The following is a 23532-nucleotide window of genomic DNA, read 5'->3' as shown; positions in this document are numbered from 1 at the left end:
CGAACTCCAGACGCGTGCACCCCCTTGTGCATCTGGCTAACGTGGGTCCTGGGGAACCGAGCCTCGAACTGGGGTCCTTAGGCTTCACAGGCAAGCGGTTAACCACTAAGCCATCTCTCCAGCTTTTTTTTTTTTTTTTTTTGGTGTTTTGGCAGTGCTAGGGCTTGCACATGCTCAGCAAGTACTCTCCCACTCAGCTACATCCTTAGTACTCTTTAATATTTTTTTTTTGGTTTTTGAGGTAGGGTCTCACTCTAGCCCAGGCTGACCTGGAAATCACTATGTAGTCTCAGGGTGGCCTCAAACTCATGGCAATCCTCCTACCTCTGCCTCCCGAGTGCTGGGATTAAAGGTGTGTGCTACCACACCCGGCACAGCTAATTTTTAACTAGAGACCCCGTCTCACTAAATTGTCCCGGTTGGCCTTGAACCCACTCTGGACACCTGACAGGCTTGAACTTTCAATTCTCTAGTCTCAGCCTCCTGTGGGCCTGGGATTATAGATCTGCACCCCCAGATTAGGCTTGGTTTGTGGCTTTTTAAGAACAGTAAAACGGACCTGAGAGGGGATACTCTGCTGGTCTTGCTGTCTGATGAGCAACACTGTGTCAGACGATGCAAAGAGGCCTCACTGGCGAGGAAGATCCCACCAAGTGCAGCCACCTGCTTTGGGCTTCCCAGTCATGAGCTTTATTTGTTATTATTTATTTATTACCTATTTATTTTTACTTATTGTCTCAGGTATGCTAGACTGGCCTTGAATTGACAATGTAGCTAAGGAAGACCTTTAACTTCTGATTTTCCTGCTGCCATTTCTTGTTTTTGTTACTGTTTGAGATAGATCTCAATCTGTAGCTTGACCTGGCCTGGAACTCATAGCCCAGACTGGCCTCTACCTCTTTTGTGATCCTCCTGCCTCAGCCTCCCAAGGGTTGGGGTTATAAGCGTGTACCACTATATCTGCCAATCTTTATTCTTTATAAGTTATTCCGTCTGTGTGCTCCATTACAGCAACTGAAAATGGACCAGGTCAATGTCCTTTGAACTAGTGCATCTTAAATATGTAACAAAGTCCTGGGAACAGTGTGATAAGCCAGAGACCTCGTTATTATCATTAGTATTTAAAGAAATATTTACTTATTTGAGAGAGAAATAAAGGAGAGGGAGAGAGTAGATGGGCCTGCCAGAGCTTTCTGCCACTGCAGACGCATTCATCACTTTATGCATCTAGCTTTATGTGGGTACTGGGGGATTGAACCTGGGCAGTCACGCCTGAGCCATCTCTCCAGCCCTACCATTTAGTAATTTAAGTCCAAGTCCCAGGCTTAGTAGACTGTCAAAACTTGTAGGATTTCCCCAACCCAGTGCTGTGAATCGAACCCAGAGCCTAGGGCACGGCACCAAGTGCTGTACCACTAAACTACACCCCCAGCTCCAGGACTTCCTGGTGTCTGCGAGAAGCTAGCAATCTGGACTTTGATAAAAATTATGGCTCCTTCTTTTTTCTTTTCTTTTCCTTCCTTCCTCTCTTCTGTCTCTTTCCTCGCTCCCTCCCTCCTTTCTTTCCTTTCCTTTTCAATCTCTCTCTCTCCCCGCCCCCCCCCTCTTCTTTTCTTTCCTTTTTAATTTATTTTTTGGAGACAGGTGCTGCTGTGCAAGCCAGGCTGGCCTCCAACTGGTGCTTCCAGTCTTACTTCCAAGTATTTCTACTCTTCTTTCGCGGGTCTTTCGTGTTGACGACAATAACACTCTGTGGGTCAAAGCACCAAGATGGGACTAAGATGCCCGGTTTGTCTGGAGTAAGAACAGTTAGGATTCGCACCGGAGAGCGAGAGGAGTTAGAGCTCCTGGGGAAAGGAAACCTCCCCACTCCTCCAGGATCCTCCCGTCCCCTCTGCCGGCCCCCTCTCTCTTCCTGTGCCCGGACTGGAACAGCCCCTCCCTGCCCAGCAGGACTTGATCTCTCCCCGGGCGTCGCTGGGCGAACCGGGCTCCGGGAGGTCCGGGAGGTCGGGGTGGAGGAGGAGGGTGGATGCCTGCCCCGCCCCCGTCCGCACCTCCATCTCGGGGCTGAAACGACTCGTTGTTCGCAGCCTCCCCTCTGACCCGCTGCCCCGGGCATTGTTTTCTGTTCTCCCTGGTGGTAGGTGGGAGGCGAGGAACGCCGGGGTTCGGGAGCCCGGCCGCGCGCCAGGCCGGTGGCCTTGGGCCCCGGGGCACTGGACGGCCGTGCCTCCGCCTCCGCCTCCGCCTCGGGCCGGGCGGGGAGGACGCGGGGTCCCCGCCGCGCTGACCGCACCCCGCGCCCCGCGGCTCCGCCATGGGCTCGCGCAGCTCCCACGCCGCGCTCATTCCCGACGCCGACCACATTCGGCGGGAGACCGGCTGTGAGTGCCCGGGCTCTGCCGGCCGAGGGGTGGGTGTTGGGGGGTCCCCAGCTTAGGGCTTGGATTTGTCATGTTGGCAGTTGGATTTACTAATCCCCGGGGTCTGCGCGGACCTGAGAGAGTGAGACCCAAGCGCTCGGGATCCAGGGACTTAGACGCCCCGGAGTCCAAGGTGGAGGAGGACCCAGATTCTAGGGCTTTGGGGACCACACTCCGGTGTCCCCGAGCTCCCGTGGGCGCTGAGCTGCCCGCGGACGCGGGGGGCTGACTCTGGTCTCCTGGGGGGATCCCCGGAGCCTCCCGGGTCTCCGCGCTTCACCGGGTCAAGCTCGCTTCCGCCCCGCAGCCCAGCTCCCCGGCGGGCAGGTGTAACCAGTGCGCCCCTCCTAATCCCCCACCGTGGGTCAGCTTCTTCCCCGCGGAGGATAAAGGTGGAAACCCCTGTCTGTCTGTGGGTGGGAGGGGGGCGTTACCGAGGGAACCCCCAGCCTGCCCTCTGGGTCCTCCGCCCGTCTCCCCCGCCGCCCACCCGCCGGTTTCTGCTGCGCGCTCCGCGGGGCTCAGGACCAGCGGCGTCCGGGCACCTTGGCTTGCGGGGGGATCACCCTGCCTCCTTCCCTCTTGCAGTCTCTCAAGCCAGTCTGCTCCGCCTCTACCATCGGTTCCGAGCACTGGACAGGAACCAGAAGGGCTACTTGAGGTGAGGGGAGCCCACCGGATGACCTCTGGCTTCTGTCTCTGGCCCCCTTGCTCCTTCTTTGACGCCCCCACGTGCGGCCTTTGCCCACCACTTTCGAACTTCGTCTCCACAGCCGCGTGGATCTCCAGCAGATCGGGGCCCTGGCCGTGAACCCTCTGGGAGACCGTATTATAGACAGCTTCTTCCCGGATGGGTGAGGTCCCGCCGGGGGTGCGGAGGTGGGAGGGAGGACAGGTTTCAGCTCCCGACAGTGGCAGGCAGGCTGTGATGACCTCTGTCCCTCCCCAGGAGTCAGCGAGTAGACTTCTCAGGCTTTGCCAGGGTCCTGGCTCATTTTCGGCCTGTAGATGAGGAGGACTCAAGAATCCAAGACCTCAAGCAGCCTGAGCCCCTCAACAGCAGAATGAACAAACTTCGCTGTGAGTGTGTGAGGACCTCCCCAAGTGACATCCCCAGATTTAAAAATGCCCACACTAAGGGGGAGACTCCAGGGGTCTCACATCCTCCTGTGAGCCTAGTCATGTCCTTCCATGTCTCGCCTTCTCTTAGAAGAGAGCAGGAAGGGCTGGAGAGATGGCCCAGCAATTAAAGACCATTGCTTGCAATGCCCAACTGTCTGGGGTTCAAGGCCCCAGTGCCCACATAAAGCCAGATGCACGTAGTGGTGCATGTGTCTGGAGTTTGTGGTGGTGGGAAGTCCTGGCATGCCCATATACTCTGTGTGTCTGCTTGTAAATAAATAAATAAGTAAAGTAAAATAAAAGGACAGCAAGGAAGATCCATCGTCCTCTCACCTGCTCCCTTCTCTCCCCAGTTGCATTCCAGCTCTATGACTTGGACAGAGATGGGAAGATCTCCAGGAATGAGATGCTACAGGTTGGAAGAACGTGGGCCCATGAGATATGATGTGGGAAGGCTGGGACTGTAGGTGGCAGGTGCAGTTGAGTGGGGCTGGATTGCGTGGGACCTGGGAATGGGTCATACGGCTGAATAGGTTTGGGCACATTCAATGCTGAAGGGAGCATGGGATAGGCACAGAAGGAGGTTGGCTGGTGGAGCGGTGGGCGTATTAACTAGGGGATATTAAGAAATTGAGTTCAGGGCTGGAGAGATGGCTTAGCGGTTAAGCGCTTGCCTGCGAAGCTTAAGGACCCCGGTTCGAGGCTCGGTTCCCCAGGTCCCACGTTAGCCAGATGCACAAGGGGGCGCACGCGTCTGGAGTTCGTTTGCAAAGGCTGGAAGCCCTGGCGCGCCCATTCTCTCTCTCTTCCTCTATCTGTCTTTCTCTCTGTGTCTGTTGCTCTCAAATAAATAAATAATTGAAAAAAAATTAAAAAAAAAAAAAGAAATTTAGTTCAGCCAGGCGTGGTGGCGCATGCCTTTAATCCCAGCACTCAGGAGGCTGAGGTAGGAAGATAGCCATGAGCTCAAGGCCACCTTAAGACTACGTAGTGAATTCCAGACCAGCCTGGGCTAGAGCAAGACCCTACCTTGAAAAGCCAAAAATCAAAATCAAAAACAAAACAACAACAAAAAACCTCAAAATCGAAAATACAAAAACCAAAAAAAATTCCCCCCCCAAAAATAGAAATTGAGTTTGATGGGATGAAAACTGGGTGATGGAAATTGGTGGTACAAGGTTGCGGGGACGGAGGAGCAGCCTTTGCGCTTCTTCTGTCTCTCCCAGGTCCTCCGGCTGATGGTTGGGGTTCAGGTGACAGAGGAGCAGTTGGAGAGCATCGCAGACCGCACGGTGCAGGAGGCTGATGAAGACGGTGATGGGGCTGTGTCCTTCCTGGAGTTCACCAAGGTCAGGGTGCTTTCCGGGCTTGCACAGTTAAGATCAGGAGTCCTGAGACAGGTAGACATGAGAAATGAAGTTCAAAGAGGGATGGAAGGAAAATAGGTGTTTCCTGAGGATGTGGGGTCCCTGGGTAATGTGAGGACCCTGGGGAGGTGGTGGGAAGCATAGGGTAGCAATTCAAGCCTGCTAAGTTGGCCACACTCCTCTCTCCCAGTCCTTAGAGAAGATGAACATCGAGCAAAAGATGAGCATTCGGATCCTGAAGTGACCACCCGGGCCTGGCCCAGCCATGCAAACCAGTGCCTGCTTAAAGCCCGTCCTGGAGCCCCATGGAGTGTCCGCCTGGGCTTGGTTCTCCCCTGCCAACCGGTACCTGCTTGGGCTCCATTCTCAGGCCACATGGAAGCAGATCCTCATAAACTATATTCTTACTTCAAAAATGAACCCTACCTAAGGGCCCAAGAACAAAAACTATAGGGGTGTATGCTAAGATTAGTTTATTTGATCTCTGCTCTGTGAATAAGACTGAAAATCCCTGACCCCCACCCCAGCACAGCTGGTTCCCGTGATCACATGTTGTTATCAGAATTGAGTTTTGTTACCTGCATTTCTCAACTCAGCTGTGTTCCAGGTTGGCATCATTTTTTATTTCTTGGTGGCAAATGGCCACCAGCAGCTCCTGGCTACACCATTCTAGCATAGTGTCTCCGGGGGAAGAATTTCTTAGTTCTTTTTTTTTTTTTTTTTTTTTTTTGCTTAGTTCATTTATTTATTTATTTATTTATTTGAGAGCAACAGACACAGAGAGAAAGACAGATAGAGGGAGAGAGAGAGAATGGGCGCGCCAGGGCTTCCAGCCTCTGCAAACGAACTCCAGACGCGTGCGCCCCCTTGTGCATCAGGCTAATGTGGGACCTGGGGAACCGAGCCTCGAACCGGGGTCCACAGGCTTCACAGGCAAGCGCTTAACTGCTAAGCCATCTCTCCAGCCCAAGAATTTCTTATTTCAAGAACTCCAAGCAAGGGGAATGGGACATTCTAATTTTCTAACTGGTTATGCCTGTGTCATATATTCAGGATCAGATGAGAAGTGGTTGTTTTAAGGAAAGTGAAGTGCTGTTATCCATGGTGTGTGTGTGTGTGTGTGTGTGTGTGCCTGGAACTGCTTGCTTGACCAAATGAAAAGAACCTTGCAATTTGACCTCCGAAATGGATTTTCACCAATGCCCTGGATGTACAGTAGTGTGGTAGGAGCCGTGGACAGAGGGGAGAAAATGTATCAACAATAAACAGTACACACCTTCCTGCAGTGTGTAGTCATTCAAAGATTTGTAGAGCAATTGTGCATGGTGTGAGGTTCAAACATGATGAATTGCAGACTGGAGTTCTAAAGTCACATGGAGCCAGACAGAAAGAAGGGAAGGTTAAAGGGACATGGGAAGGGAAAGGAGAGCCTCACTTTGGAGTCAGGTTGAAGTCTCTCACCAGCTGAGAGTCAAGACCCCAGCACAACTAACCGCATTCAGTGTGGAGTTAGCTGGCACAGGGTCAGTCTTCCTTTTATTTGGAGATATTTAAAAAAAATACTTTCATTTATTTATTAGAGAGGGAGAGAGGGAGGAAGTGAGAAAATGGCCAAGCTAGAGCTTTCTACCACTGCAAACAAACTCCAGATGCATACACCACCATGAGCTTTTGGCTTATGTGGGTCATGGGGAGTTAGGCTTCACAGGCAAGTGCCTTAACTGCTGCTAGGCCATTTCTCCAGCCCTGGAGTTATTTTATTTTTCAGTGCAGCCTATTTTATTTTATTTTTTTCTCAATTTTTATTAACATTTTCCATGATTATAAAAAAAATCCCATGGTAATACCCTTCCTCCCCCCCACTTTCCCCTTTGAAATTCCACTCTCCATCATACTCCCTCCCCATCTCAATCAGTCTCTCTTTTATTTTGATGTTGTGATCTTTCCTCCTCTTATGATGGTCTTGTGTAGGTAGTGTCAGACACTGTAAGGTCATGGATATCCAGGCTATTTTGTGTCTGGAGAAGCATGTTGTAAGGAGTCCTACCCTTCCTTTGGCTCTTACACTCTTTCTGCCACCTCTTCCGCATTAGACCCTGAGCCTTGGAAGGTGTGATCGAGATGTTACTCAGTACTCCAGTCACTTCTTTCCAACACTATAATACCTTCTGAGTCATAACAAGATCAATGCCATCTGAAAAGAGAAGATTCTCTACCCAAAGTGAGAGTAGCGTTAATATAAGGGTATGAATATTAAGAGAAGTGCTTACTGGGCAGTTTGATAAGCATAGTATATACATTTATCCAGACATCAGCAGATGTTACACCCCTAGGGCTCATGACTACCCCTGTCTTAAGTTTTCAGTATCAGGGATGTATTCCCACCATGGAGTGGGCCTCCAGCCCAATTGGATGGCAGTTGGTTTCCACCATGATAGACGTGCCACTATTGCACCTGTTGGCTCATTCCTTTTATGTGGAGATATTTTGGTGTTTTTTTTTTTTTTGATTTTTTGAGGTAGGGTCTCACTCTAGCCCAGGCTGACCTGGAATTCACTATGGAGTCTCAGGGTGGCCTTGAACTCATGGCAATTCTCCTACCTCTGCCTCCCGAGTGCTGGGATTAAAGGCGTGCGCCACCACACCCGGCTTATGTGGAGATATTTTAAAAAATACTTTCATTTATTTATTAGAAAGGGAGAGAGGGAGGAAAGGAGAAAATAGTCAAGCCAGAGCTTTCTACCTCACAGATGGTCTCTGAGGTGCCCTGGGTAGGACCGCAGCTAATAGGGTAACACCCTAGGTCACTCAAAAGGGGCAGGGGGTACATGGGATTAAGATATTTGTTTTTGTTTTGGTTTTTGTTGTTTGTTTGTTTTGAGGTACAGTTTCTACCTACACAAGACCACCATCTGTGAGGTAACAAACTCCAGATGCATACACCACCATGAGCATCTGGCTTATGGGGAGTTGAACCTAGGTCCTTAGGCTTCACAAGCAAGTGCCTTAACTGCTGCTAGGCCATTTCTCCAGCCCTGGAGTTATTTTAAATAAGAATGTTAAAAAGCAGCAGCCAGGTGTAGTGGCACATGCCTTTAATCTCAGCACTCAGAAGGCAGAGGTAGGAGGATCATCATGAATTCAAGGCCAACTTGAGACAACATAGTGAATTCCAAGTTAGCCTAGGCTAGACTGAGACCCTACCTCAAAAAAAAAGTTAAAAAGCAATGAATTGTGTTTGGCTGAACATATACAACCTTCCAATATATATGGCCTTATCCTTTTCCCAGATGTTTTTAGGGACTCTCACAAACAAGATTATGAACATTTTTTTCAAAGATTTACTTTTATTTGAGACAGAAAGAGATAGAGATAAAGACACACACACACACACAGAGAGGGGCGGGGGAGAGAGAATGGGTATACTAGGGCCTCTAGCCACTGCCAACGAACTTCAGATGTATGCACCACTATGTGCATCTGATTTATGTGGGACCTGGAGATTTGAACCTGGGTCCTTTTATTTTGCAGGCAAGCATTTTAACTGCTAAGCCATCTCTCCAGCCCGAGATTATGAACTTTTTGTTTTGTTTTGTTCTGTTTTTGAGGTAGGGTTTTGCTCTAGTCCACGCTGACCTGGATTTCACTATGTAGTCTCAGGGTGGCCTTGAACTCAAGACAATCCTCCTACCTTTGCCTCCCAAGTGCTGGGATTAAAGGTGTGTGCCACCATGCCCAACTGGATTATGAACATTTAAAAAATATTTATTTGAGAGAGAGAGAGAAGAGAGGCAGATAGAGAGAGATTGGGCATGCCATGGCTTCCAGCCACTGCAAACTCCAGATGCATGCTCTACCTTGTGTATCTGGCTTTATGTGGGTTAAGGCAAGTGCCCTAACTGCTGAGCCATTTCTCCAGCCTGAACTTTTCGTTTTGAAGCAGGTCTCACTTTATCCCAGGCAGATATGGAACTCTCTGTAGCTTCCAACTCACAGTGATCTAGTTCCTTTGCCTTCTAGTTCTAAGACTAAAGGTGTGTGTGCCATTATGCCCAGTTAAGACTATGAACCTTTGTCTCCAATCAAAATATCTTAATCCCAAACTGGGCATGGTGGTGCATGCCTTTAATCCCAGCACTCAGGATGCTGAGGTAGGAGGATAGGGGTGAATTTGAGGCCACTCTGAGACTACATAGGAATTCCAGGTCATCCTGGGCTAGAGTAAAACCCTACCTCAAAACAAACAAACAACAAAAACCAAAACAAAAACAAATATCTTAATCCCATGTACCCCCTGCCCCTTTTGAGTGACCTAGGGTGTTACCCTATTAGCTGTGGTCCTACCCAGAGCACCTCAGAGACCATCTGTGATGGCTTGAATGTGAAGTGCCCTCCCATAAGCTCATGTGTTAACACTTGGTCCTCGGCTGGTGGAGGGTTAGGGAATCTGTAGGAGGTGGAGCCTTGCTGCTGAAAGTGAGTCTCTGTGGGCAGGTCTTGAAGTTTTAGAACTCTTTGCACATGCTGTTTTTCTCTCTCTCTGTTTCCTGTCTGTCTAGGTGATTATAGCTTCTGGCTGTGGCCCACCATAATGGACTTTACCCTCTTAGATTTTAGGGTTTGACAGCTTCTTGAATCCAAGACTTTATTGTAATAAGGAGAAAAAGGGGGCAGAGAGAACGAGTGAGAGAGAAAAGGGGCATATGCACTAGGGAGAGAGAAAGAGAGAGGGAGGGAGGGAGGAAGACAGGGGGAGACAGAAACAAGCTGCTGTTGGTTGGGTATTTTCTGGCAGCAATACGAACCTGACTGCAACAGTAAAGTTGGTACCAAGAGTGGGGTCATTTGCTGCTAGACACCTGGTTGTGTGGCTTTGACCTTTTGGAGCTGATTTTCAAGAGGAATGTGGAAGGATTTGAAACCTTGGCCTAAGAGACACCTTGCAGTGCTGTAAGTACAGCCTGATGGACTATTCTGGTCAGAATTGAAAGACCTGAATGCAGAAAATACTATGGACTATGAGGTTTGTCTTAGGAGGGTGAGAAAGAGCTTTGCTTGGGCTGGGCTAGAAACAGTTTGTGTGACAGGCTTGCTGTTAAGCCTGTGTCCTGAGAACCTGTACAGTGTTGTAGTGTGTAGAAACAGACTGTTATGTGCAGAGGCCCTGGTGTGCTCATCCTCTCTTTCTCTCTCTCTCTGCCCCTGTCTCTCATAAAGAAATAAATATAAAATCTCTTCCTGGGGCTGGGGGAGATTGCCTAGTGGATAAAACACTTGCCATACAAGATAAGAGTACCTGAGTTTGGATCACCAGACTGCGTATCAAAGCCCAGTGCAATAACTGGCCTCAGCAATCCCAGGACATCTATTGTGAAAAAGGAGGCAGGAGACTCTCCCAGAAGCCTGTGTGACAGCTAGCCCGATGAGCACAGCAGGGAACAATGAGAAGCCCTGCCTCGAACATGGGGAAGGCAAGGACTGACATCTGAAGTAGTTCTCAGACCTCTACCTGTGTGCTGTGGTGCACACACGCTTTGCTCACACACATGAACATGCATGCATCCTCTGAGTCTCTTCCTAGGAAACTCTTTAACAACTTCACCCTGGATCGTCCTGAGATAGTTTTCTTTGGTAAAGTCCACAATGTTGGTTCCACTTGCATGGAGGTCTCTGAAAAGCACACTCTGTGCAGCAGCGCGGAGCTGCGACTCAGGCCCACACCCTGTGGCTGCGGCTGCGGCTGCGGCTGCCAACCTGAACCAGAGTTCTGTCTATAGCACATCACTGAATGGCCCCGGAGGAGATGCTGTTAAATGCCTGCCCATCTCCTTCGTGGTGCTGGAGCTGACCTGTAGCCACCCTGACCAGGGGACTCTGATTTCCTGCCTCACTGCCCCTCACCCCGGGGGCTTCCTCTGTCCATGTGGTTAGCGTGTACACTTCCACTCTCTCCGTCTCGCCTGGTGGTTAGTTTGGATGCTTCCTCTCTCTCCGCCTGTCCTGGTGGTTGGCGTGCACGCTTCTGCTCTCTCTGCCTGTCCTCCTCTGTCCTGGTGGTTAGCGTGTACACTTCTCTCCATCTCTTGGTGCTTAGTGTGTACACGTCCACTCTCTCTGTGTCTGGTGGGTAGTGTGTACACTTCCACACTCTCCTTCTGCCCTGGTGGTTAGTGTGTATGCCTCCACACTCTTCTTGTGTCCTGGTGGTTAGCTTGTATATTTTCACACTCTGTCTGTACGCAGCCCCCATGTATCTATTGGAGCTGGCGAGGTTGGAGACCTTTTGCCGTGTGGGTGAGGGCATCAGTCTGGCACTGTGAGATAAGACACTGGCCCCACTGTCGCCATGCCAGCTCTGACACAGAGTCCATGGACTTGTTCTGAGAATGGACTGATGATACCAGTGGGGAACCCCAGCTTTTATCTCTATGTGTATGTATGGGCACACACATACCATGACATGCTTATGTAGGTCAGAAAACAACCTCTGGGTTTTGGTCCTTCCTGCCTTCTGCCTTGCTTGAGACAGGATCTCAATCTCTCTTTCTCTTGCTGTTGTAAATACCATCCTGCCTGGCCCACGGGGGACCAGAATCTCCTGACTCAGCCTTGGATTGTCATTGCCACTCTTGGTCACAGTGTACTGCTGTGGTGGTTTTGGTTCTGGGAATCCAGACTCCATTCCCCAGCCCCAAGCTTGGTTTAGTGACTTGTTTACCACACTCATTGTGTTTCTGTTCAGTGCTTATTGCCAGTAACATCATTTCCTTATGACAGCCTGGGCATCCCTTGTCTGAAATACTTGGGGATAGATGTGCTTTTTTTTTTTTTTTTTTAACTTTCTTTTCAAGTATTGGGATACTTGCATCTGTATAAGGGTATCTTGGGAATGGGACTTGAGTCTATTCATGAGCGTTATTAATGTTTCTTATACAACTCTTGCACAAAGCCAAAGGTACTTAAATTTTTTTTTTTTTTTGAGGTAAGGTCTCACTCTAGTCCAGCCTGACCTGGAATTCATGATGTAGTCTCAGGGTGGCCTCAAATTCACAGCGATCCTCCTACCTCTGCCTCCCTAGTGCTGGGATTAAAGGTGTGTGCCACCACGCCCAGCTTTTTTTTTTTTTTTTTTTTTTGAAGTAGGGTTTCACTCTTGCCCAGGCTGACCTGGAATTCACTATGTAGTCTAAGGTAGCATTGAACTCACAGGGATCCTCCTATCTCTGCCTCTGAAATGCTGGGATTAAAGGCATGCACCACCATGCCCGGCTGAAGGTACTTTAGTATTACACTTTTAGTGCCTTGACTTTGAACCATGTGGTTGGCTGTAAATTTTTCTACTTGCCTTAATCACTGGGCACATCAAATTTTAAATTTATAGCTTACCCATATCCAATATGTATTTGTGTATAACTTGAAATGCATATATTTAAAATGCATATATTTGAGTTTACAAGGGAATCATATCTCACTCCTATAAATGCAGGCCAGCCATCAGTTGAGGGGTTTCCCAGATAGGGATGGGCAGGCATTAGAATTGTCCCAGCTCTTCTACTGGGACTGCTGGAAGAAGCGTTGACTGTTCTGAAATTTACTAGAAGAACCTTTTCATATATCCCAAAGAAGAGATAGAAATTCCAGAGGGAGCTCTTTTCATTGTCTAGAAGACCAAACCCAAAACACATGCCTGGGAAGTAAGACAAAATAAAGGCAGGAGCATTGTGTAGACCTGGCCTGGACTATTTCTAACATGTAAGAATTTTGACCTTGACTCTCAAGTAGAAGACAGCTTTGCCTATCCACAGTTTCACCTGAAGAACACCAATCAAACTTTCTTCTCATTGTATTTATTTATTCATTTAATTTTTTGAGACATTGTCTCCATAGGTAGCCTAGTTTGGCTTCAAACTCTCAATCCTCATGCCTCAAACTCCTTGAGTGCTTGGATCACAGGCATATATCACTAAGTGCCTGGCCTTTGTCTTGATTCTTTTAAAGTAAAGCAAAGGAGATTTTATGGGGAAAATGGTGAGAAATTAAGTATTCTTGGGGTTTGGGATTTTTATCCAAAAAAGAGATAGAAAGAGAAAAGAAAAGTTATGCTTTTTAAGTTAGAACTCAGCAAAACAAAACAAAAAAATAAATTAAAAAAATAAAGCCAGGCATTGGTGGTGCATGCCTTTAATCCCAGCACTTGGGAGGCAGGGGTGGGAGGATCACCATGAGTTTGAGGCCACCCTGAGACTTCATAGTGAATTCCAGGTCAGCCTGGGCTAGAGAGAGACCCTACCTTGAAAAGCCAAAAAAAAAAAAAAAACACAAAACAAAAAAACTCAGAAAAGCAAGCAAGCTCATCTCTTAAGAGTCAACATACATATAGTCTTGATCATGGCAGAGACATCCCTGCAGGTCAGCATAAGCAGGGTTTACTAAAAATGTATGGAGCTTTGGGCTGGAGAGATGGCTTAGCTACCTGCTTAACGTCCTTGACTATGAAGCCCAAGGACTCAGGTTTGATTTCCCAGTACCCATCTAAGCCAGATGCACGAGGTATCTGGAGTTTGTTTGCAGTGGCTAGAAGCCCTGGTGTGCTCATACTCTTTCTATCTATCTTTCTTTCTTTTTTTTTTTGTTTTTGTTTTAGTCTTTTGTTTTTGTTTTTTTGAGGTAGAGTTGCACTCTAGCCCAGACTGACCTGGAATTCACTATGTAGTCTCAGGGTGGCCTCGAACTCACGGTGATCCTCCTACCTCTGCCTCCCGAGTGCTGGGATTAAAGGCGTGCGCCACCACGGCCGGCCTTCCTCTCTCTTTCCATGCTTCTCTCTCTTTCAAATAAATATAATATTAAAAAAATAGGTGAAGTGTTGGACTCCTGTGTGGGTTCAAATCTGAGCCCTTTTTCCTACCTGTCGTACCACCTGTACTTTGCACACCTTTGCTTCTGCCATGTAGAACAGAGCTGATAACAGCTTCTACCCTGGAGAGCTGTTGCAATTGTCTTTCTTTTTTCCCTGAGTTATCTCAGTGGAGGCACTTGCTCCTATCTGTAAGTGTGGACTCTGGCCTGTACCAGTTGGGAGTCCTTCAGTTGTTAATGAGTATAAGAAAGCATAGAATTTTATTGGTTTATATAACTGAAAGTGAAATCTAAGGGAGGTCCAGGTGAAGAAGTGTCCCCAAGATTTGATGACATCATTAGAAATTGGGCTTTCCATTTTGCAGCTCTGAGATCCCATGTTGGCTCCACTCTGAAGCAGGGATCCCAGTGAGTGGAGCACCCCTCTTTCCCACAAGTTCTGCTTGGACCTCACTGGGCTGCCCATAGTAGCCAGACGAAGGGAGGAGCTTTCGGAGTGATCAGATCTGTTCACCTGTTGTTCCTGGAGCTGGTGATTTCTACTGACCACACAGGTTATTTTTTTGGTCATTCTGAGAGAGAAGATAATTTGGCTCACAGTTATAGAGGTTTTAGTCCATGGTCATCTGGTGGTGTTGCTTTGGGCCTGTGGCGAGGTAGAATGGAGGTGACTGCTTACCCCATGGTGGCTGATGTCAAGAGCAGTATCAAGAGACTGGGGACAAGATATATCCTCCATCGGCACACCTCCTCCCCTCCCTGTCACCTACTTCTTCCAGCTAGGTTCTACCTCCTAACAGTGCATGGAGATACGCATTTATCAATGGATTATCCGTTGACTAGATTGGAACCCCAAAGACTTAATCATTTTTCTTTCTTTTAAAAAATATTCTTCATTATTATTATTATTATTATTATTTTTTTTTGAGGTAGGGTTTCACTCTAGCTCAGGCTGACCTGGAATTCACTATGGAGTCTTAAAGTGGCTTCAAACTCACAGTGATCCTCCTCCTACCTCTGCCTCCTGAGTGCTGGTATTAAAGGTGTGCGCCATGATGCCTGGCCCACTTATTTATTTATGTGCCAGGAGAGAGCAAGCGAGCAAGCGAGCAAGAGAGAGAGAGAGAGAGAGAGAGAGAGAGAGAGAGAGAGAGAGAGAGAATGGGTGTGCCAGGGACTCTAGCCACTGCAAACCAACTCCAGATGCATGTACCACCCTGTGTATCTGGCTTTACATGGGTTCTGGGAATTGAACTGGGGTTCTTAGGCTTTGCAGACAAGTGCCTCACCACTAAGCTATGTCTCTAGGTCCTTTCTCTCTCTCTCTGTCTTTTTTAAAAAATATTTTATTTATTTTCAAGAGACAGAGAGGGGCAGATAGAGCGAGTGAGAGAGAATGGATATACCAGGGCCTTCAGCTGCTGCAAAGAAGTTTCAGATGCATGCATCTTACTTATGTGGGTCCTGGGGAATTGAACCTGGCTCCTTTTTGGCTTTGCAGGCAAGTACCTTAACCACTAAGCAATCTCTCTAGCCCTCTTTCTGCTTTTTTTTTTTTTTTAACATTCTTTTTTTTGTGTGTGTGTATGAGATGTGTGTGCATGTGAGTGGATGTGTACATGTGCAGGTGAAAGTGGAGGCCAGGTATCAATGACAGAGCTCTCCCTCAGTTGCTCTCCACCTTTAATGAGACAGGGTCTGTGGTTGAACCTAGAGCTCACTGATCCAGCTGGACCTGCCAGACAATGAGTCCCTGAGGCCCCGATTCCCTGCATCAGCCTCTCCAGATCTGGGATTACAAACTTGTGCTACCACCATTCCTGGCAATAAAGCTACATGGGAACTAGTTTGACCCCAGGTCTTTATGCTTGTGTAGCAAGCACCTTAGTCACTGAACCATGTGCCTAGACACCATCACCTTTCAAAAGCTCATGGGTGGGCTAGAGAGGTGGCTTACGAAGCCTAGGGATCCAGGTTTGATTTGCCGGTACCCATGTAAGCCAGATGCATAAGGCAGCACATGTATCTGGAGTTCGTTTGCAGTGGCTAGAGGCCCTGGGCACCCATTTTCTCCCTTGTGCTGTTATGAATAAATGAATAAAATATTTTTAAAAGCACAGGAGCATTTCAGATCCAAATCACGCCAAGGTAGCTGAGAGGGTGACGAAGGCAATGAAAGACAGCTCCCTTCTGGGAGGAATATTAGCTTTACCTGTCATTGGTGAGTACCCAGCTCCAGTCCTGCCAGGGAAGCTTGGGAGATGAGAATCTCTGGTTCTTTCAGACTGTATCATGGGGAACGGGCTTTACCAAAAATGATGAAAGGAGAGGGAACTAGAAGCCATGTAGTATATTATTCAGGTTTTACTAAGTGTGGCCCTGGCAAAGACTACCTCCAAAGCTCAATGGCTTACAACAGTCACAGTTTATTCGTTGCTTAAGCTGTGTGGTGGAAATTGTGGAGTGCAGCTCTGCTTTGCGTGGTTCCCTGTCTCTGGAGCAGACCCAGCAGGGGGAGGCCACCTTGTGTAGAGGGAAAGGGCAGAAACTGCAGGAAACATTGGCTCTTCTAGGTGTTTTTTTTTTTTTTTTTTTTGAGGTAGGGTCTCACTCTAGCTCAGGCTGACCTGGAATTCACTATGTAGTCACAAGGTGGCCTGGAACTCATGGCGATCCTCCTACCTCTGCCTCCGGAGTGCTGGGATTAAAGGCGTGTGCCACCACCCCTGGCTGTTTTTTTTTTTTTTTTTTTTTGAGTTAGGGACTCACTCCAGCCCAGGCTGACCTGGAATTCACTATGTAGTCTCTCAGGGTGGCCTTGAACTCATGGCCATTTTCCTAACTCCATCTCTTCTTCCTACCTCTGCCTGCCTCCTGAATGCTGGATTAAAGGCATGCATTACCACCCTGGGGGGAGAGAGAAAGAGTGAGAAAGGGAGAGGGAGAGAGAGAATGGGCATGCCAGGGCTTTTAGCTGCTGCAAATGAACTCCAGATGCATGTGCCACCTTGCTTCTGGCTCTGCTGGGTACTGGGGAGTAGAACTCTGGTAACTTAGCTGCTGAGCCATTTTTCCATTTCTCTCTTCAAGGTTTTGCTTAGACCTGATAACATCTGATTTATGTTTTTCGAGGTAGGGTCTCATTCTGTTCCAGGCTGACCTGGAATTCACTATGGAGTCTCAGGGTGGCCTTAAAATCATGGCAATCCTCCTACCTCTGCCTCCCGAGTGCTGGGATTAAAGACGTGCGCCACCACGCCCGGCCTTAAAATCTGATTTTATGATAAAAGATCAAATGTTCAATCTCAGTGTTGACTAAACTATAAGTAAAACCATGACACTTTTGAGGATCAGACTGGTTTTATACAACAAAACAGTTAGAAATGGGTGTGCTGTTTGTCTCAGCCATTCATTTGTAGGAAATTATCCTAAGCAATTAAAGATGTGACAAATGATTGGCCTGTCGGGTACTTCTTTAAGTATGACCAAGTGGGGACGGGGGTCAGCTGACTGCGTGCCAACGTGGGTGGAGTGGCTCTGGATGTGCCACTTGGAACTCCTTACAAGAAGGAACTTGTTCTCCAGTTTCCACGGCGCTGGCAGCCGACAGATTTCAGCTGTTGCCTTTTAGGACCTGCCTGATGGATTGTGCTGCGGCGCTCTTCCCAGCCCCAGGCAAGAACTGAGCAGCGTCCTGGGTCTGGCGACTCTGCTCATGGTGGCTCTCTTTCTCTGTGTCTTTCCACTTGTGTGCAGGTGTGCGTGTGTATGGAGGGCAGAGGACCCCTTAGGTGTTCTCAGGAACACTAGACACCTCCTCTGAAACAAGGTTTCTTTCTTTCTTTCTTTTCTTTTCTTTTTTTTTTTCCTTTTGGTTTTTCGAGGTAGGGTCTCACTCTGGCCCAGGCTGACCTGGAATTCACTATGTAGTCTCAGGGTGGCCTCGAACTCATGGGGATCCTCCTACCTCTGCCTCCCAAGTGGTCATGTGCCACCACGCCTGGCTTGGAACAAGGTTTCTTATTAGCCTGGTGAGCGGTAGGGATTCACCTACCTCTCTTTTCCCATTGCTGAGTTTACAGGTGTGTACCACCATGCTCAGCAGTTTTACATGGTAAATGACCAAACTCAGGTCTTCATGCTTCGAGGCAAGTACTTTAGTGATTGACTTATCTCTCCAGCCCTCCTTATGGGATTTCTTTAGCAGGAAATATTCTAGAATAATCTTTTTAAATACACACACACACACACACACACACACACACACACACACACACTTACTTCAGAGAGAAAGAGGCAAAAAGAGAGAGAGGCAGAGAATATATGGGCACATCAGGGCCACCTTCCATGCAAATGAACTCCATATGCATGTACCACTTTGTGTGTTTGGTTTACCTGGGGAATCAAACCTTGGACCGTCAGGCTTTACAAGCAAGTATCTTTAACCACGGAGCCATCTCTCCAATTCCAGACCCCTCCTTCTAGTTGGCTAACACTGCCAGATCCACATCACCATCTGTGGTGCTCAGGACACTCTTCCTTGCTCATCATTGGACTTTCCACAGACAGTACTTCTAACACTCCTCTCCTTCTGATACCAAGTATCTTACTAACTAACTTCAGAAAATGCAAAAGCAATGTACATGTTACCAAGAGTATACGTGAATATTAATGTCACCTTGAAGTGGCATTTTCCCATAGAACCTGATTAAAACACAAAGTGTTAGCATTTACCTGGAGTTTGTATTTGTCTTTCTGTTACTGTAACAAAGTGCTCAAGAATGAGTACTTTATTAAAAAAGAGATTATTGGGGACTGGAGAGATGGCTTACCGGTTAAGGCGCTTGCGTGCAAAGCCAAAGAACCTTGGTTCGATTCCTCAGTATCCGCATAAGCCAGATGCACAAGGTGGCATATGTGTCTGGAGTTTGTTTGCAGTGGCTGGAGGACCTGGCATGCCCATTCTCTCTCCCTGCTTGAGTCTTTCTCTCTCTCAAATAAATAAAAATAAATGAAATAAAAGTGTTAAAAAATGAGATTATTTTGTTCACAATGGTGGCTAGAGGATCCACCCATCACGGCAGTGCCCCATCACTATGTCATAACATGGTGGAGCAGTATAAAGAGAATTGGATGCATGCAAGAGAAGGAGGGAGAGAGAGAGAGAGGGGGGGGGGAGAGAGGGAGGGAGGGAGAGATCACATAGTAAAATAGGAAGACAGAGTTCGGGCAGGGACCTTGTTCTTTTTTGTAACTTGGTCTCATGGGAATTAACCAGGGTTCCAAGAAAAGTAGTCCTTTCCAGAGATGAAAGGCTCCTGTAACCTAACCCACGTGTACTAGGCCCCACCTCTTCTTAAAGGTACTGCCATCGTGGCTTCTAGCACATGACCCTTTGGTGTACACACTCAAACCACATCCACATCATCAGAACGTTTGATCAGAGGGTCAGAGTCACTGCCCCTGACATGTAGTGAGGGGCTGACTATGGGAACCAGACTTTATGCAATCGGGAGCCTCAAGTGGTTAGAAAGAAAAATTACATGGAAAGAATCAACAGGAACCTGTGAGTGGCATATGTGTCTGGAGTTTGTTTGCAGTGGCAAACAACGTGGAAGCCACAAGGACAGGCTGGACCTCGTATCTGTTTCCACTTCCATTGTTGATGATGCAGGTGACTTGCAGGAGACTCTAGTGCCCATAACCTGCACGTGGCCTAGGGTTTGGAGATACTGAAGGAGACCAGCGGATGGGAGGAGCTGGCCACTTCCCTACAAGGTGAACCAGTGATGGCCACACTGCCTGTGAGAATGGCATGCCCTCTCCTTCAGAGCACAAAATGCCTTCTTTGTTTTCATTTGTCAAATATTGCAACAATTTTCTTGTGTCAAATACAACCCGTACCATAGGGAAGGGAATTTTTTTTTGACCATGTAATTCCCATTTACTAACTTGAAAAAGAATGAAGAGGTCCCAATGGGATGGGTTAAGAATAAAAGGATCAATTCAGCCAGGTGTGGTGGCTCACCCCTTTAATCTCAGCATTCAGGGCGGTCACCATGAGTGAGCTGCATCCAGGTCAGCCTGGGATAGAGTGAGACCCTGCTTCAAGCCCTTCTCTAAAATGATAAATTCATAAATCTAGATGTTATATAGTTCCTTTAAATGGTACTGCACACTAGTATTTATTGTTATTAAGGAGCAAGATGGGCCATTCTGAGATGAAATGAAGACTGGACGGTTGTGTGTGCCTTGGCTGCGTCTGCCACAGTTGGCTTCTCCCCAAAGCCCCCAGGAGTAGGAGATCCATGATCTCTCTCTCCCCAACCCTGGAAAGATGGCACTTTCTTAAAAAACTTTTTGTTTAATTTTATTTATTTATTTGAGAGCGACAGACAGAGAGAGAAAGAGAAGGATAGACAGAGAGAATGGGCACGCCAGGGCCTCCAGCCACTGCAAACAAACTCCAGGCACTTGTGCCCCCTTGTGCATCTGGCTAACGTGGGTCCTGGGGAATCAAGCCTTGAACCAGGGTCCTTAGGCTTCATAGGCAAACGCTTAACTGCTAAGCCATCTCCAGCCCTAAAAATGGCACTTTTGATCTTCATCTACATTTTGTTTTGGTTTGGTGAGGAACCATTTCAAAAAGATAATGGCTAGCCATGCCACAAGACAGACCCTTGCTCCATGAACTCCTGAATGTTCCCTGGGAGTTTTAACAGTTGTAGTTAAGAAGTCCTATGTCGAGCTGTGTGTGGTGGTGCATACATTTAATTCCAGTACTCAGGAGACCAAGATAGGAGGATTGCCGTGAGTTCGAGGCCACCCTGAGACTTCATAGTGAATTCGAGGTCAGCGTGGGCTAGAGTGGGACCCTACCTTGAAAAAACAAGCAAAAAAAAGAAAAAATGACAACAATAACGAAAAGTCTTATGTGGAGTCAACCTTCTCAAAGTATGGCAACACTGTGAGTTGCTCTGTCCATAAGGATTTTGCCTTCATCCAGTATGTTAATAAGAGAAATGCCCAGGCTGTTTACTGTAGCAGCAGAGGAAGGCAGAGTGATGGTGGGTCAGGCTATACATATGTATCTGGCCGCACAGTTAACAGTGAACTGAGGAGGTGTGCAGGAAACGAACTACAGGAGATGTCCCAGCATCTCATCTGGCTTGGCCTATGACTTTCAACGGCATTATTATGACAGAATGCACAATCATTCAGCTGATGACCCTCCTCTCCCTCCTATTACCTGGCTGTGGTGCCCTCTAAATGCTGGCATGAATTGGGACATATTTCTCTAAGGGACAGCAGTGCCTTCAACTCTAAAGTAGACAATGGGGATCTTCTTCCAAGATGAACGGAGAAGACCTGCAGGCCATTAAGGAGGAGCTGTCTCAGATAAGAGGAAGAGTAGATTCTCTACTGGAAAGCCTGGAAAAAATTGAGAACAAACATGAGGAAACAAGCAAGAGAGGGTCTGGGAGGAGGCTCAGTGGGCAAAATGCTTGTAAGCATGAGGACCTGAGTTCTGATCGTCAACATCCATGGAAAAGCCAGGTGAGGTGGCACAGATTTGTAATCCCAGCACGGGGAGGCAGAGCCAGGAGAATCCCGAGGGTTTGCTGGCTAGCTCTTCTAGATGAATAAGTGACCACTGGGCTCAGCAAGAGATCCTGTCCCAAAAATAAGGTAGAGAACAACTGAGCAAGACATTCATGTTGACCTCTGGCTTCTACGCGTGTGTTCCCACGTACACACACGTGTAAAACAAAAACAAAAACAAAAACTCAAGAAGTAGAGATGAAAACGGTGAGAGGAGCAGCAGAACTGTGCAGAAAGATGAGACTAATGTGAAAATGGGCCTTCAGCAGGGGCGGTGACGGCTGGCGATGACCATGACCATGGGGATGATTGGCTGGAACATGGAGGATGAAAGCACTTGAGGAAGGAAAGGAAGACAGAGATGGCTTCAATAGTGAGGATGACTGTTTTTGGTTTTTCGAGGTAGGGTCTCACTCTGGTCCAGGCTGACCTGGAATTAACTCTGTCATCTCAGGGTGGCCTTGAACTCATGGCGATCCTCCTACCTCTGCCTCCCGAGTGCTGGGATTAAAGGCGTGCGCCACCACGCCCGGCTTACTTTTTTTTTTTTAAACAAGAGTTTTATTTATTTATTTATCTGACAGGGAGAGAAAGAGGCATATAGAAAGAGAGAGAATGGGAGGACCAGGGCCTCTAGCTCCTGCAAATGAGTTCCAGATACACATGCCATCTTGCGTATCTGGTGTTACATGAATACTGGGGAATTGAACTCAGGTCCTTAGGATTTGCAGACAAGCACCATAACCACCAAGACATCTCTCTAGCCCTATTCTTCTTCTCCTTTAAAAAAAAATATTTTTGTTTATTTATTTATTTGAGAGAGACAGACAGAAAGAGAGAGAGAGAGAGAGATTGAGAGAGAGAGAGAGAGAGAGAGAGAGAGAGAGAGGGAGAGAGGGAGAGAATGGGAGCACCAGGGCCTCCAGCCACTGAAAACGAACTCCAGACGCGTGCGCCCCCTTGTGCATCTGGCTAACGTGGGACCTGGGGAACCGAGCCTCGAACCGGGGTCCTTAGGCTTCACGGGCAAGCGCTTAACCACTAAGCCATCTCTCCAGCCCTCCTTTATTTATTTTTTAAACAGATTCCCACCTTCCCTGAGGGCTATCTTGAAGGGGGTTGTTGGTGTTTATTGTTGGGTAATTAAGCTCTGTCAGTCTCTTTTTTTTGGGGGGGGGGGGTGCTGGGGAGGCTGCCTTCTTTCCTTCTATCCTTCTGAGACAGAATCTGTCTTACTGCTGCTGCTAGTGAGCTCCTGCGTTCTCCTGGCTCTGCCTCCCAGTCCGTGGGGTGTTGGGATTGCAGACTCGTGTCACTTTGTGTCTAGCTCTGCACTGTGTGCTGAGGCAACTGGGGTTGGCAGGCTGACAGAAAGTGTCTTTAACTGCTGAGCCATCTCCCCAGTCCCATGCCTCTTGTCTTTGTTGGGTGCCTCCTGCAAAGGGAGTCCTACTAGAAATGCTGAGTGTTCTCTGGAACCAAGTGAATGCCAGGCTTACTACCACAGAGGGACAACTGAGTTCAGCAAGCAGGGTTGCTGTGGCACTCCTGACTGGAACTACTGTTCAGAGCAACTACACTCACAAGGCATCGCCTGGTCCAGCGGCTTGTTACTGAGGCTGAAAGGCACAGCCTCCTCGGAGGGCCTGTAAGGAGAACTAATGCTGGGCTAGGAGGGGCTCATCAGGAAGAGATGGAGTCACATCCTGACTACCCACTCAGATGGCAGCAGTATCTAAGGAGGTCAGAAAGCCTCAGGGTACACTCTGGGGAGATGAGCGGTACACTACACTGGGAAGATGACAGAGGGGTGTACTCTTACTGGGGCAAATCCCCAGTGGTCCAACATGTTTGTTGTAGGCTCCACCTCCTAATGCCCCCCACCTCCATTGCCCCAGGCTGGAGACCAAGCCTTTAAGATAGGGATGATCATTTTCAAATCAAACTCCAGTAGGACTAATGTATATAAGGGCTCTAGTTACAATTACACTTGGGGATTACACTAAGTTTAAAACCTTAAAAAAGCTAATTAAGGGCTGGAGAGATGGCTTAGCAGTTAAGGTGCTTGCCTGCAACACCAAAGGACCCATGTTGAACTGTCCAGATTTCATGTTAGCCAGATGCATAAAGGTGAGGCAAGTGCAAGGCTGCACATG

General features: G+C 47.9%; 2 protein-coding genes and 1 pseudogene across 2 annotated transcripts in view; 2 read left to right on the top strand and 1 right to left on the bottom strand.

The window, feature by feature from the left end:
- Positions 1-2322, bottom strand: part of Ern2 (endoplasmic reticulum to nucleus signaling 2) — a 77788-nt gene extending 75466 nt beyond the window's left edge. Inside the window, exon 1 of the mRNA XM_045130613.1 lies at positions 1823-2322. Coding sequence (XP_044986548.1) covers positions 1823-2322 — 500 coding nt within the window. The remainder of the gene's footprint in view (positions 1-1822) is intronic.
- Chp2 (calcineurin like EF-hand protein 2) lies at positions 2321-5583 on the top strand. The gene is made up of 7 exons (XM_004670197.2): positions 2321-2387; positions 3015-3087; positions 3200-3280; positions 3376-3506; positions 3902-3963; positions 4775-4897; positions 5106-5583. Exons 1-7 carry the CDS (start codon positions 2321-2323, stop codon positions 5157-5159), a joined length of 591 nt encoding a protein of 196 aa, XP_004670254.1. The 3' UTR covers positions 5160-5583.
- Positions 5181-23299, top strand: LOC123453592 (annotated as a pseudogene).
- The last annotated feature ends 233 nt before the right edge of the window (positions 23300-23532 follow it).

This window comes from Jaculus jaculus, chromosome 12 (genome assembly GCF_020740685.1).
Source record: "Jaculus jaculus isolate mJacJac1 chromosome 12, mJacJac1.mat.Y.cur, whole genome shotgun sequence".
Classification (NCBI taxonomy): domain Eukaryota; kingdom Metazoa; phylum Chordata; class Mammalia; order Rodentia; family Dipodidae; genus Jaculus; species Jaculus jaculus.
This window is presented reverse-complemented; position numbering and strand designations above follow the sequence as displayed.